The sequence below is a fragment of the Nicrophorus vespilloides genome, unplaced genomic scaffold (genome assembly GCF_001412225.1).
Source record: "Nicrophorus vespilloides isolate i.1.1-1 unplaced genomic scaffold, Nicve_v1.0, whole genome shotgun sequence".
Taxonomy (NCBI): domain Eukaryota; kingdom Metazoa; phylum Arthropoda; class Insecta; order Coleoptera; family Silphidae; genus Nicrophorus; species Nicrophorus vespilloides.
Window position 1 is genome coordinate 62,008 of NW_017099962.1, and position 14,678 is coordinate 76,685.

Below are 14,678 nucleotides of genomic sequence, written 5' to 3' on the forward strand. Positions count from 1 at the left end.
TATCATTAAATAAGATATTTCTCTCGTATACACAAATATACTATAAACTAAATATTAACATATTATTTAGTCATCTTCTTTGTCGTCCTTTCCTATATGGTAAATCAAACAAGATATAATTAAAAATACGCACGATTCAATATATATATTAAACTTACGTTTCGGGGTATTAGAATCAGCTGAGATCGGCATTGGTTCACTCTGTAGCATGGCCTGGACGAATTCGTTGGGTAGTTCAGGAATAACTGGGCGTATTATAAGGCCTTTCTTTGACGCTTTAAATTTTTTGATTTTACTTTTCATACACGGAAGTGGTCGCAACTGCATAGGCTCATTTAATATTCCGGGATTGCTTTGCCTTTTAAGATTCTTGATTTCTCTTTTAAGTTTGTGATGAATTCGGGATGGTCCTGCTTCGGACATAATATTAGATGGACCTGGAGCATTTATAGAGGAAGGGTCGCAGTGCAGTGGTGTTGGTAACTCCATCTGCGAACGATCTGTAATCGTATTCAGAGGCAGCTTTCCAGGCGGAAATCTAGCAATTGGGTCGATGTAATCAACTTCTGTACCAAAATCCGTATGCCCGAATCGACACGGTATATTCTTCCGTTTTTTCATCTTTGGTATTGCTGGCTTCTTGAATACCTTGTCATCATCGGTTGTAGGGTTTACCGGCACATTCGGAGCAAAAACGGATTCTAGCGAAGTGTTGGGCGGCTCAGATTTATCATCATCAAATTGGATTCGACTATCCTGACGCATATGACGATATTGATTGATTATTCCCCATTCGTTTTCATTAAGTTGCTCCTTGCATATCACTTCAAACATCTTTTTGTGGTATGGCATTTTCTGCCTTGTTATATAATACGAAAATGCGTAAAATATAATGATTACCAAAATCATCGCCTCCATAATTACAAAATGCGACAACGACTGCCCTATATCCTTCCACGAACCTTCATTTCGTATGCGAAGGATAAAATTGATCACCATCTGGTCACAGTATAGCAATAAAATTTTAAAAGTAGATACCGAATTTGCTTTGGTTAACAAATTCACCGTGTGGAAAGCGCAGGTTATGATAAAAAAGGGAATAACCATTTTTAAAATAATTAATAGGCACATCAATATGGGGTTGAATGTACTAACGTAAGCACGTGTCCACATAGGATCAAAACCATTAACACTAGCTATATTTCCAATAGCAAAGTAATATCCGATTACTAAAGATAACTGTAAATAACCCAAAATGTATTTAAACAAATATCATATTGCTTTATAACTTACATATATAAAGGTTTTTCTGAAATCAGATAATCTCGTCGAAGTTTTAAGGTCATGTAAGGCATTATAGTAAATATAATTTAGATTGTAATAACTATTATAAATAGTTCCTTCAATTCTAATCCACAAGTAGAGAGTTCCAACTATGACGGTATAAACGAATAAATCTATATTCACAGACATTAATGTCAGTGGAACAATTAGACATGACGCAATTTGACCGAAACGTCCATAAATGGTTGTTGGGGATAGAAATATCGATACCAGGGCCAACACTAAAAACGAAAATTGTGTAACTTTGATAATATTTCAAAACAAATATATATATAGTTACCAGTCATGATCCATGAAATAGATTTATTCATCATGAAAACACCATTTTCATTAATAAAACTATTCGCAATATATATAGAATTGCAGACGGATAGTGTAAACAGAAGCAACGGTATGTTTATTAAAGCTTTCCAAAAGAAAGTTCTCTTGTAATGGCTTGCTTCCACAAACTCACGTAATTTGCTCCTGATCACGTTTAGGTAAAATAGTAACCAAACACAAACACCGAGTCCACTAAAGAATTATAAATGAATTAATTGTTGGTCAGTAATTAAAATAAGTGTCACTTACAATCCGATATAAGTAAAATTAGTAGTTGTAGGATAATACAGCAAGGCAATAAGAATGGCACAGCATGCCATCCACAAAATTTTCACGTGTCTATTTATGTTGACGAAAAACATCCACAGAAATAATATACCAAAAATCACGGCACAATATATCTTATTAAAAAAACTTTTGACCTAAAACAATAATAAAAAAAGTTATAAAAGCCAATAATATGATAGCAAATTATATTTACCAAGAATTGTATCATAAGTGAGGATATTAAGAAAATCATAAAGTCTCGAGTTTTCTTGTTGAAATTCGTAGATATCAACTTTCCCATCAAATCGTCATTGCTACATGCAGTTATAATCACTATAGCCGGGAATAATGCATAAATATATGCAGTGTAAGAACTGTTCAGATCTAAATTTTTTTAAACAAATTAATATTAAGTTTAAAAAATAAATAATAAACTACTTACTATACAGGAACGATATAATAATTAGCATAACTGATGCGAGTATTTTAAAAATTTGAGATTCCAAATTTGAGATATATTCTTGAATATATCGTCTATTTCTTGGTGGATCCAAAGTTGAAACTAATAGCGCTACCATCCAACTAATAAAACCGGACATAATGCATACCATTTTTGGTATATAATAATAATTGCTCAAGTATGTTATGCCGTGTTTAAGGTCTTCGATCAACTTATGGCATTTCATTATAACCATATCGGTTTTACCATTTTCGAGTAACAGTTTTAAGTTTGCAATCTGACTTTCGACAGTGTTACCCTCAGTAAACGATAAAAATTCTTTAAACAATAATGTATTCTCGAACGTTTTACACAAAATTAAGTATTGCTCGGATATTTGCTTTACGTTGACAAGAAGCGCTTGAGCTATTTCTACAGCTGATCCATCTAATAATTGTTCCTGAAGTACACCTACTGAATTTATGGGTATGGGAGCACCAATAAGTGTGGCAATCAATGGAGCTAAGTCAGCTTGTTCCATGTCGTGAGGGTTGCTACTCCCTTTAATGCCTTTTCCCCATACAATATAAGGTACCTTGGTCTCATGATCTGATCCATCACCATGACTTCCCCAATTCGTCATACCATGGTCTGAAGTAAAGATGTACACTGTCGCGTTATCCCCATAAAACTTGTCCACTGCTTCTACCGTAGCGTGTATTCCTTTGTCCACCGCAATTAAATTGTTAAAATACTCTCTGAAAAAAACATAATATTAGTAATCAACAATTGTACTAATAAAATTCTTAAATACTTTGAGTTTGGCTTATGTATATGACCTGCGGAGTCCATGCCTAAAAGGTGTAAGAAGAAGAAGTTTCCTTCTTCACATAGTTCACTGCAGGTTGCCTTACAATTATTTTTTAACACAGTCATATGTGCAAACATGTCTATTTCAGCTGCCATCAGTGGTACCAGAACTTTGTTTAACTTTGACAAACAAAGATTTTCTTCATGAGGACAAAGTTCTCCCTGGCAACCTTTATTATCAGAGATGCATTGCTCTCTTAATACTGAGTATTGTTGCTTTTCATACTGTATGGTCTTTAGTTTTTGCTCCAATTTTATTATATCAGCAAGACAAGGGTGATGTTGTGTCATTAACTTTTTCATTTGATCAAATACCCAAGTATCCAAGTTTATTGTTGAACTCCTCCCTGAAAAATCTTCATCTTCTGGATTATAAGAAGCAACGTGCAGTTTGCATGTATCTGAAAAATATAAATATAATTCTCACATCTTATTTAAAAAAAATATATTAAAGTATTACCTAATTTAGGAAATATATTAACTATATCAGGACTTCCCAGTGCCCAGACATAGTTACTTTGATTTATTATCGAGTCAAAACTCACTAAATTTGCTTTCCACCCTGTAAATATAGCACTTGGGTCTTCATAAAGTCCAGCAAGAATTGCCACATGTCCAGGCCTTGATTCAGTTGGCACTCTGGTGTTAATGACTCCGAAAGCACCAGTCCCATTGCAAAGTTGACTAAAATTTCAAATAAAATTTTATCTAATACTAAAATTCTATATGGTATTTACCTTAAGTAAGGAGTCCTATGATTCTTCGAGTTAAAAAACGTTTCAGCACGCAAGCCATCAGCAACAAACAGCACAGCTCTTTGAGCAAAGGGTTTATCTGATTTGTATGGTGTCATTCCTGTATTTACAGGTGATTTAAAGTATAGGTCTAAAATAAGACCTAATACTGTGAGATGGATGAGGATTCCACCAATCCATAGCTTAGTGAAACTCCTGCTTTCTTGTTTCTGAAACATTGAATAGAAAAAATATGAATCACCAATACACACAGGTACTATTATCACTTTACCATTTCAAATTATCTATCATCACAGAGATAGGAGATATGTTTGATTTGGATCACATACTTATTAAATACTGTTTACATCGTTTATCTATTTCAATTTATAAGAGATGTCGTCATAAATGTTAATCATTATTGATGATTGTTTTAAATCCTACAGCACAATTAATTCCAAGTGAAATCAAGACAAATCGTGATAAATGGCCGATCTAATGAATATTTTGCTACATAAAGTTTACAACTTTAATGTTGTATAAATTCACTAGAGGTCGTGATGTAACGCAATCCATCATGACGTAACACCTGCTAAAACCCACGCATCACAGCCACTGTCATTACTGATCTTCAACTATTCATAATTGCTATATTAAATCATACAAATTGAATACTATAACCATTTAAATTGGGTAAACTTACTCCATTCTATATTTAAACTTGTAATAGTATGTAAAGTAATATAGTAAATTATAAATAATATCTAGAGTATCTTTAGAGTTTTATAATGTACATTGTAGTAACTTCTTCCATATTACTTATTTGTTTATAAAGCTTCATTGTTTATTTTTATTAAATAATGTATTATTATTGAATAAAATGTTTCTACTTTACGTTCTTGGTACTTGTAATAAAAGCGTGTAAGTATATTAAAGTTAATGTCGTTGCTCTTGCTCTTGCACTTGAATACCAATAAATAGTAAACAGATCGTTTCAAATTGTTGCAAAGAATTGTATAATATAGTTGTATAACAAATCCAGATGGAGCTACTACAGAAGGACTTTTATCCTCTGGTTAAAATATAGGTTTAATATAGAAGGTTTCAAACAGATGGGGCGTCGGGAAGTTGTTGGCACGCGTTTCCATAGTTTGAAAATAACACAAATACACAACTGTGGAGTATGAGTGGGGCTTGAGGCTTCCAGAGTCAGTAGCGGTAGAGGCCAAACAAGTCGGGACGGTTTTGAGCAAGATTGTAATATAAAGAAAAAAGCAAGTTAAATAGTCGAACAATCGATTTTTCGACTGCCATCGCTGAAATAACACGTCTGTGCGTGAATCCGATTGGGAAAAAAATTTGGTGAAGAGCACCTTTCGCGTTCTATTTATTACATACACACGGATATAAGAGTGTGTATATATATATATATACATACACATTTATACGTACAGACAGACATCGGCAACATATACACACGATTTTTTCTTTTCTTCCCCGTTGTTTGCTCTCGCTTCAAAGAATTCCATGAAAATGTGAAAGTAGTTATTTTTATTCTGAAAGACACTTTTAGATCGGTTTTGTGCACTGTGCGATTTTCGATTTCCCATAAGTTCCATAAATACCGGTCCCCAGTTATGGATGAGAACGAGCAAGAAATTAAATCGCCCATCAAGCGGCTGGGATCCACAAGGAAACTGCTAGTCTTTAACAGTAAGTCGTCTTGCATATTGTACCGAACATTCTTATAGCACGTACTGTTGATACCCTAGTGGTTGTTATATGCGAGGAAAGGAAATTCACTTGTTTACATTTGCCGCTAAATTATATAACAGTGTTTGGAAGAGAAGGATCTAACCGTTCGTTCGAAAGAGAAGGAAGCTGAGATAATCGAAAGTTTTTCGGGTTTGTTGTTCTTGTGGTACGCAGGTGCACGTACCACAATGGGTACTTCTCGGTAGTAGCCGTATTTTTCCTCTTTGCAGACGATGGTGAAATGGAGGGACCTTTTTTGAATGGTAAAGATTTATGAAGCGCGCGACAATGACAATGTATGCGGTGGTATATTCTCGTGTGAATAGGATCGCAGTAGTACCGTGGGAAAATACGATTATTGGGTGTGCAATCGGGATGCATTTCCATCCGTCCAATCTTATTGTCGGCTAGGCCTGGCATTTGAATCTTGACTCAGCGTGTTCGTTTTTCATGCTGTGGCTTTGTCATGCGATACTTTTCTCCCCATCGTTGTAGCAAACATATGGCTTTGGAATTTTTCAGAGGACCCTAAACTAAAATGCACGAATAAAACGAATGCAAGAGAAATAGAAGGAAGACCAGATAAAAAGAATGATGTAAAATTCAACGGTTTACAACTTTTTTTTAAACTTGTTTACTAAATGATATGAAACAGATTGGATGACTCTTGTATATTTATATTGCATTTTTTTATTCGTTTATAAAATTGCTGGTTGCTATTTTTTCGCTGTTGCGCTTTGTTTAATTACATCCGTACGTGCTTATCACGACGTTCCTGTTATGGTTATCATAGAAAGCTCACCTTGTACAAAACCATTTATTAACCTACATACATAGAAGTCCCTATTGTAATTATTGAAAGCCGGCGATAAACAGTCGTAGTATTACGCATATTTGGCACTACACTAATTAATGCTCTTAACTAAATTCAACCTTTCTCCATACCAGAATATTCATATTCCTAGAGATAATCCTAATATTTTAATTATTAATTACATATATTGTACTAAAGTTTGTATCTGAAGACTTTTTATCGCCGGCTTATTATTCTAATGTTTTACCTATGCTTTTGTTGTATTCAAAATAAATGTATCTATACATTATTATAATAATGACAATGTTAATTCAATATAATAATTTTAGATAACTCAACAAAATGATGTAACTTCAATAATTTATAATTATAACCGATATAATTTTAAACGTGATAAGATGTTATTCTTTCTTATCGAAAATAAAAAGTAACGGTCGAAGCATTACGTTGCTAAAAAAAAAAGAAAGTAAATATGCTATAGATATAAATTGAACGCAAAAGTTTTAAATGAAGGAATTACAAGTTTAAAAGGAGTATCAGAACAGCTGCATTGAAAAAATAAATCGCGTCTAAAATTATATCCACTGCAATTAATTTCGGAGCAGCTTCTCTTTTGCAACCTGCGTTATTTCGGATTGGTCCCAACCTCATATGCTTCGGTTGATAATGCACGATACTCCAAATCCCCCTCAATCATAAATTATCTGTGGGGGTTGATGAGTAAAACGAATGGTCCTGCAATAACAAATGGCCTACAGCAACGATGAGACCAAAAAGAAAGAGATAGGCAAAGAGCGGTCGATGATAAGATTCTAAGAACGATAAACTTACTTCCGACTGTAGTTTTCGGGTTAATGTGTTTTTTTTTTATCTGAGGATTATTTTCGTTAAGCTTTCTTTCTTCAGATATAATCTCGGCGCGGAAAGTTTTCTAAATGGATTTTCTTTAAGACCGGATAGTTTTAGTCTTCTTTTATTTTGTGGATGCATTGTGTATAGGATTCTTTTAGAAACTGGAAAAGAGATGTTTTGGTGAGATACTTTGTTCAAGACAATTTTATGGTCCAGGTAGGAACACGAATTGAAAATAAGCGTACCGTTTTGCTCGAGGAGATCGGAACGCACCGATAAATTGCTGCCAGAGTTCTTAAAGTCTAGGTTTTGTAGCTGTTTGATGTAAACATCTCGCGAAGATCAATACGCGGTTTCATTGAGTGTATTGTATTTTCTGTACTCCTCCCGGTTAGGTTTCATTGTCCCCGATCGAAAAACAGGATGTCTGAATGCTGAATGTATGTAACGAAGTTTATAATTAGTAAATTGTGTGTGAGTAATTTTTGTTTCCTCTTTGGTGCGGGAGTGGAGGTTGTTGGAGGGAGGAAGAGAGAATCGGGTTTTCGGAGATGCTCAACAGACGCGCGGCGCGGTACTTTATAAACACTAGGAGGAGCCGGTTTCCTGAGAGACAGACATGCTATGGCTATTGCTATCGCATTATGGTTGCTGCACGCTCCGCGGATTTAGAGGACTTAACTTCCATTAGGCCCTATTGTCTTTCATTGGTGTAGGTAGTGGTATGGGGATCACTCTTATTTAGAGATGACCGGTCTGGTATGGTCTGCTCTGGCGTAATTCGTGACCGCCTGACGGTCTGTTACTTTATATGCATTAGCATGTGCGACCCCACATCTACTCTGATTGTAGGAAATGATTATTAAAACCGTCAAAGCTTGAATTATGCTCCCTTTCGCGTTCGTCGCGACTGGATGTGGTTTTCCTTCTTCATCTCCTATTTGTTTGTTCTTTTCCTATTTGTTTGTTTCGTGCCAGTTGAAATTGGCGCGTCCGCGAGTCCGCATCGCTATGTCCCGCGATTTGCACAAACCGATCGGTGCAACAGCAAAGCCTTGGAACACCCTCAAAGAAGGTACAGAATTGAAAACAAATTATAATCTACATCCGTGTTCATAATATAATGAACAAACAAACAAAAAATACTTCCGAAGTATAATCATCATTCTTTTAGAAAGAAGCATAGTTCTCGAATACGGAGAATGCATGTACAAATGTTGGTAGTTCAATGCATGCACAACACACGGGGTTCCCATTTTCCTCCTTTCTATTCTTGCATCCATCAGGCGCCATTTTACTGTCGCCGTATTGTATTTCGTTCGCCGTTGTTGCGGTTTGGGCAAGGTTCAAGTGATTCAAATTAATACCAATCCGTAACTACTATTACGCATTAAGCAAAGCGACTTAAAAAACTCAAATTTCAAACTAAACTTTACTTTAGGAATGCACATATCAATATGCATTCCTCTCGAGCGATTCAAGGACCTCGAACTTGTTTATATATGTAAAATACGAAGAAAGACATGAAGAAATTGGAAAGGATTTTTATTTTATTTTTTTCGAATTATTCTAATCAACCGAATATATTAAATTCTACATATAAAATGAATTGATTATTTAATTATCAGATTTATATAAAATAACGCATTTCTGGAATTAGAATATTTCCATTTTTGGTTTTGTGCTGCCGCAAGGAAGTTTATCTTGGGCGGCGATATCCTGCGGTCAGGACGACGGGGATAAATGAATCTTGTGTGTAAATTTTCATTTACTGTTAGGTAAGGTTTGTTTGCTCGCGTTTTCCTCTCCATCACTCGCCGTTGTTGTTGTTGTTGTTGTTTTTCGAGTTCTGTTTGTTCGTTAGTTTGCTCATTTACTTCTACTCACGATTAATTCATGCCATAACGTAATCATATTAACATATTAGCGTATACAACTGCACCAAAACGGAAAGCTAATTTACTGCACCTGCAACATCCTTGCACACATAACAATTACGATTCGCACCAATTGGATCAAGAATGAAACATAAATCCACAATATATATTTTTTTTTATCATATTCATATTTGATCAGTGAAAATAATTCAAGTTAAAAATTAATAAAAGTAATCGAAAGATGTTGTAAGATGAAAATAGCTAAGAGAAATAAAATTTTATTTACTGGGAAGATCCATGATTGTACGTAATTGTTAGAGGACAACGAAGTTGGAAGTAATCAGGGCGAGCTCGTTAATAACGTGAATTCATGAAGTTGCGAGATAATTAAAATTAATCTTCTGGTGGAGCGCAGGAGTGTAAATTCTCGTTTCGAGCTGCAACGCTATTAAACTTCCTCGATTGCGAAACGGAGGATAATGAAAATACAGAGAGAAAAATGTAATTGAAGGCATGCAACATTTCATCAAAACCCTATGTACTTATACTTATTTGTATCACCGTTTCCTTTTCGATTTGCGACGAATCGGATTATATTTTGTGTAATAGGTTTTATCGAGGTAGAAAGTTCATCTCTGAAGGCGGATAAGGCCGTCTGGTTTCTGCTGTTGCAAATTTACGATTACGATTTGCTACGCGATGTGAATTATGGAAGACGCCAGGGATAGAGTATAGGATTGGATAGTGAGTGCATGGAGTAAGAGGGAGGGAGGAATGTTTCATATTTATCAATTTACGATAGGGAATTGGGGTTTTCGGTACGAATTCGTGATTGCGTTCCATTATTCACGCCCGTAATTGCGTTTCCACGTACTAACCAACTTTGTTTGCATTTGGAGAGAGAAATTCAGTTCCTCGAACGCATTCAAACAATTGCTCTCGTTTCTAGATTTGTCTTGATTATGTGCTCATCCTACTTAATTTGGCATCAACTTTATGGTTCGATAATTATACCTAATACATTTTCTATCAATTTTCAATAGTTACGATTTCCATTTGGCTCTAAAATAAATTGAATTAAAATAAATTATTAACAACGTTCTAAATGTTACATTTATGTGATCAAATCTGTTAGGATACACCTTGCCTGTAGTAGTGACCTTCAATACTGGAACGCTTGTATTTTGGCCCGGCTCGACCGGTTAGGTTAATTCGATAGGTGAACATACGCTCGGAGATAAATGGAATCGGATAATAAAGAGAAAAAAAAATGTAAACGAAAAAGCAGAAGAAACGACAAGAGAATAAGAAAGAGTACAGAAGAGGGGAATTGTAGAAGGAACCGCAACAAAATTGGCATCGACAGTTTAAATATTTGCGCGAAAAGTGTAAACACGTAAACATCCATGGCCGCGGAATAGTTTATCTTCGTCGGCGACAAAATTAAACCGCGGCTTTATTAAGATTACGAATACAAATATTTTATTCTGTTTGTTATCGAAACAAATCCCCGGCCGTAATATTTACAAGCAAAACGTAACGCTTGCAATTTGCCACTTTCTAATTGAGTACCGCTCCGTTAATCACCCAGTTTCGACGGTATTTCCATCACCTACCATTATATTATTATTATATTGCACTCCTTCGAAGAACATTACTTAGTTTTTCTTTATCTCTTGCGTAACTTAGAAATAATCCATGTAAAGACCATCTCAAAGTGCATTATCACAAAAACTTATTATTATACTGCACTTCTTTGAAGATCATTATTTTGTATAGTTTGATTCTTGTTAAACTAAGAAATGTTTAGAACTTTTCGAAGTGATTGTAAAAAATAACCAATTTCGAAGATTTTAGAAGTTTTTTTTTAATCTATAAAATTTTGTATCAAAATGTAGAAAAATATCAAGGTTGAATGTATCATTGTAAAATCCAAGTAGAATTGTTTGTTCACGATCGGAAATTCAACTGCATTTTTGTTACGTATTTCACCTAGCAATGGCAGAGCGGAAAGGGATCAAAGATCGTTGCCCCTTCGGGATTACGCGATGGATCCAATAATCCAGAGATGCAGTTACGTAACGCAGAATTTAAGCGATCCGAAATTACTTCGCGAACTGTAATCGCCGTACATCGAAGGCGGCGATACAGAAGTTTTGCTATAGTTTACGAGTATATATATATATATATTTTTATTCCCTACTGAAATGCGGGATCGATACTTCGTTTTCTAAAGAAGTTTCGCAGCGTCGTCCTTTCTTTTGCACCAATTCAGGCTAATTCCTTGAGAATAGTCCTTCTTTTTTCAATCTACCTTCGGATCATTCAATTAATGTAAATCAACAAATCTAAAAGAAGCTTGTGGATCGATCGATCAAATAAATTATTTGGTAATTTGAATTGCAATCAGTGTAGTCACTTACTTAGCATATAATTGTACGTGGTTGAATTGCAAAACTAATTAGGTGTCTCGATTGTAATTCATTGATGGTTATTCGTTAATTAAACGTAATTACTACGCTACTAAATCCGATTGATAGCGTGACATTTAAACGTTCCACCATTTGGGTGAACGTCGAAAGTGAAACTAATTTTATAACGCTTATTTATATTTTTGTTTTGAACTGATGCCATTCCGAATCTGCTGTGGTCGATGTGAAAACGATACTAATTTGTAATAATTTCACGAAACCGTACACCCTGAATCGATAACGTTAATCTAAGCTTCGAGTTACATTCACAACAAAACCATTCACTATATTATTTATTGATGTGACACACACACAAATCTGTCGTTAGATTCATAATAGTCATCCGTAACGATTAACTTGAGCTGCTGATAAGTAGACTTCTCTGCTGTTGATTCTCTTCTCTCGGTTACACACACACACATATATCAATTTGTCTCCTTTTTTTTTATTTCTTTTCTTTCTTTATCTTGACTTCGTGCTTCAATAGGAAAACAACGATTTCATTCATAAATTGCGAACACACAGACGTTTAATTATATATAAACTTCTTTCTGGTCTTGGCCCGATAATACAATGAAATTCCGAAATGAAATTATAAAAATAAAACATGATCACACATTTCTTTCCACTTCATACTTTGTCCGCTTTATGCGGTGAGACGAGTTTCAATACTGCGGTTATTTTCTTTTCTTTTCTTTTTTCTGGTTGTCTCTGTAATGCCGTTAACGAATTTTCCAGTGGACACGAATCAAGTATTGACCACAATCAATAAAACGGTAATAAAATGATTTTGATCAAAGTGTTGATGTAATTACATTAACGATGAAAATAATTCATAAACAAAGTTGAAAGTCGAAAAGTGATTATTTTATTAAGAAATTTTAAATTGATTTAAAGATAAAAAATAATCATGCTGTATTGCTCTTTGGTTAAGGGTGGAATATACTTTAATTCTAATAATATTTTGCGGTTATAAAAATCCACTATACAATAGATGCATATCCGTTGACCTTGAGTTATTATTTAATGCGATTTATATAATATGCTTTGTTGTTAATCAGTGAATTGTATTATTGTTTGCTACTGCACATGCACTATATAATGATTGATTCATTTACATTTACGCCTATTATTTAAATTTAACTCTTTGTTTCAACGAAGTTTACTATCTTGATCCCATTTAATTAGTTATTTAATATTTAGTCTACTGGTTTAAAATACTAACTATAAATTTCTTATTCTATGGAACTAAAGGAATCACAATGATCCATTCTAATTATACGCGATTCCTCTCATTATATAATATATGTACAGGCTTGGTTAACTATTGTTCTCGGCACTTCCTGTCCTTTGCTACTTCCGTGCATTTCTTATTACTATTTAGATTATTTCTACGATAAATCGATAAATACCTTTTAGTGTTCGGAATAAGTGGAAAATTTAAGGATTACAAGTAGCTATTGTCTTAAATTTAATACCGCTTTACGCAAAGATAGTAAAAATCGCGAGATATAACGTTAAAACTGCTCAAAGTGCTTTTGGAAACGATCCAACTTAATGTTGTTTTGCCAATTCTAAAAGAACTATCTTTGTGTAAAGCAGATATAAGTATGATGATTATCGCTTCTATGCGTGTTTTCCTGCATTGTCGTTGTATCAAAACATAATATTATCTATTTGTGTAAGAAATTTACTATAATTTAACTAATAATGATAGAATTACCATTAATGATGGAATTTATCTTGAAACCTTGAAGTGAAGAAATAAAAAAAAAAACAGGAGAAACCCTAATTCCAAGAAACTATTAGACTGGCTATTATTTAAATTCTCGACTAATTCTCACACTTGAAGGTATTTAAATAGTATAGAAATGGAACGGCTTGTTTCACACAATTTATGTATAAAGATAAAATTTGATCGTAGCACAGCTGTCAATAAATATTATCGATTTAATGAGCATCATTTAATTGATCATCCCCAGCTCGGATCGGAGGTGTCATCATTGAATATCCGTTTCGCGTCAACTGGACGTAATCAGTTAATTAACTGTATGCAGAGAGCATAGAATTTGGTTGGTGATTCAATAACAAATAATAAAGGGACGAGCGCTGATATCTCCGCGATGATGTAATTCGAATTGAGTCGCGGCGATGCTCATTAAGCTGGAGGTTAATGAATGCGATAGGCGTCGGATTTAACCGGTGGAGGAGACGCCGCCCCGCGTATACCACCGGACCGGTTATATAAAACGCGACGTGTATTACGTTACAGATAGACGTTGCATGTCGCCGTCTTCTCCTTTTCGTTGGCTGCTGATGCTGGCCTGTTCATCTCATTCTGTTGATTTTTTTTGTTTGTTTCGCCGCCCCCCCGCTCATCGCATCACACCACCGCCGCCGACAACCATCATCGAACTTTCGGATTCCGGTTGGAAAATCGATACGATTAATGATCTCTGCATCCCGTATTTCCTGCTCCCAGTGGACGGAATCAACGCTGCTGTTGATGATGATGAGGATGGTGTGGTGCATGTTGTTGAGAGTGCGATCGCCTGCATTTGTGGGTGCAGGGATCGATGGACGATGACCTTCCGGTGGCGAAGACGAAGAAGTTTTATCGTGAGAGAGAGAGAGAAAGGTTCTCGTTCTCGACCGAAGGTGGTGGTGGTGCATTTCGTTAGAAGGGCCAAGGGGCTCCGAAGCCCGCCACCGGAGGCGCAGGCGCCTCTACCATACTACAGAATATATATATATATACATACATACATAGGCTTGTATATAGATATATATGTTTGTATATATATATTATCATCTCTCTTTTCCCCACTTCGTCTACCCATTGAACGTGGGGGCCCCCAATACCTTACCAAAGAGTACCCAGTCGGAACGGGACAGGACGGCACTGGCCACACAAGCCATAACACGTTAAACGCC

The 14,678-nt window shown here is 35.1% G+C and overlaps 2 protein-coding genes across 7 annotated transcripts in view; one reads left to right on the plus strand and one right to left on the minus strand.

The window, feature by feature from the left end:
* Positions 1-14,674, minus strand: LOC108566352 (GPI ethanolamine phosphate transferase 1). Of its 2 annotated transcripts, none has more exons than XM_017926179.1 (12): positions 14,612-14,674; positions 4,268-4,415; positions 3,979-4,205; positions 3,702-3,925; positions 3,186-3,642; positions 2,375-3,129; positions 2,147-2,316; positions 1,915-2,087; positions 1,625-1,857; positions 1,294-1,565; positions 159-1,239; positions 1-92 (listed from the first exon to the last, which is right to left on the minus strand). In XM_017926179.1, the coding sequence occupies exons 2-12, from the start codon at positions 4,268-4,270 to the stop codon at positions 67-69; spliced, it is 3,621 nt and encodes a 1,206-aa protein (XP_017781668.1). In that variant the 5' UTR covers positions 4,271-4,415; positions 14,612-14,674; the 3' UTR covers positions 1-66. The 2 variants fall into 2 exon arrangements, with proteins under 2 accessions (XP_017781668.1, XP_017781669.1); XM_017926180.1 differs by having other exon boundaries at positions 14,607-14,662.
* LOC108566353 (SLIT-ROBO Rho GTPase-activating protein 1-like) overlaps positions 5,073-14,678 on the plus strand; it is a 24,213-nt gene continuing 14,607 nt past the window's right edge. For 2 of the 5 annotated variants that reach the window (XM_017926186.1, XM_017926187.1), the window contains exon 1: positions 5,073-5,688. In XM_017926186.1, coding sequence (XP_017781675.1) covers positions 5,613-5,688 — 76 coding nt within the window. In that variant the 5' untranslated portion in view covers positions 5,073-5,612. Of the gene's footprint in view, positions 5,689-8,230; positions 8,472-14,678 lie in introns of those variants that run through there. The other 3 variants (XM_017926183.1, XM_017926181.1, XM_017926184.1) reach the window with 3 other exon arrangements.

Coding starts and splice junctions, on each gene's coding strand:
- LOC108566352 (XM_017926179.1), bottom strand. Junction 3,130..3,185: donor ATACATAAGCCAAACTCAAA/GTATTTAAGAAT, acceptor TGTTTTTTTCAG/AGAGTATTTTAACAATTTAA. Junction 1,858..1,914: donor AATTTTACTTATATCGGATT/GTAAGTGACACT, acceptor ATAATTCTTTAG/TGGACTCGGTGTTTGTGTTT.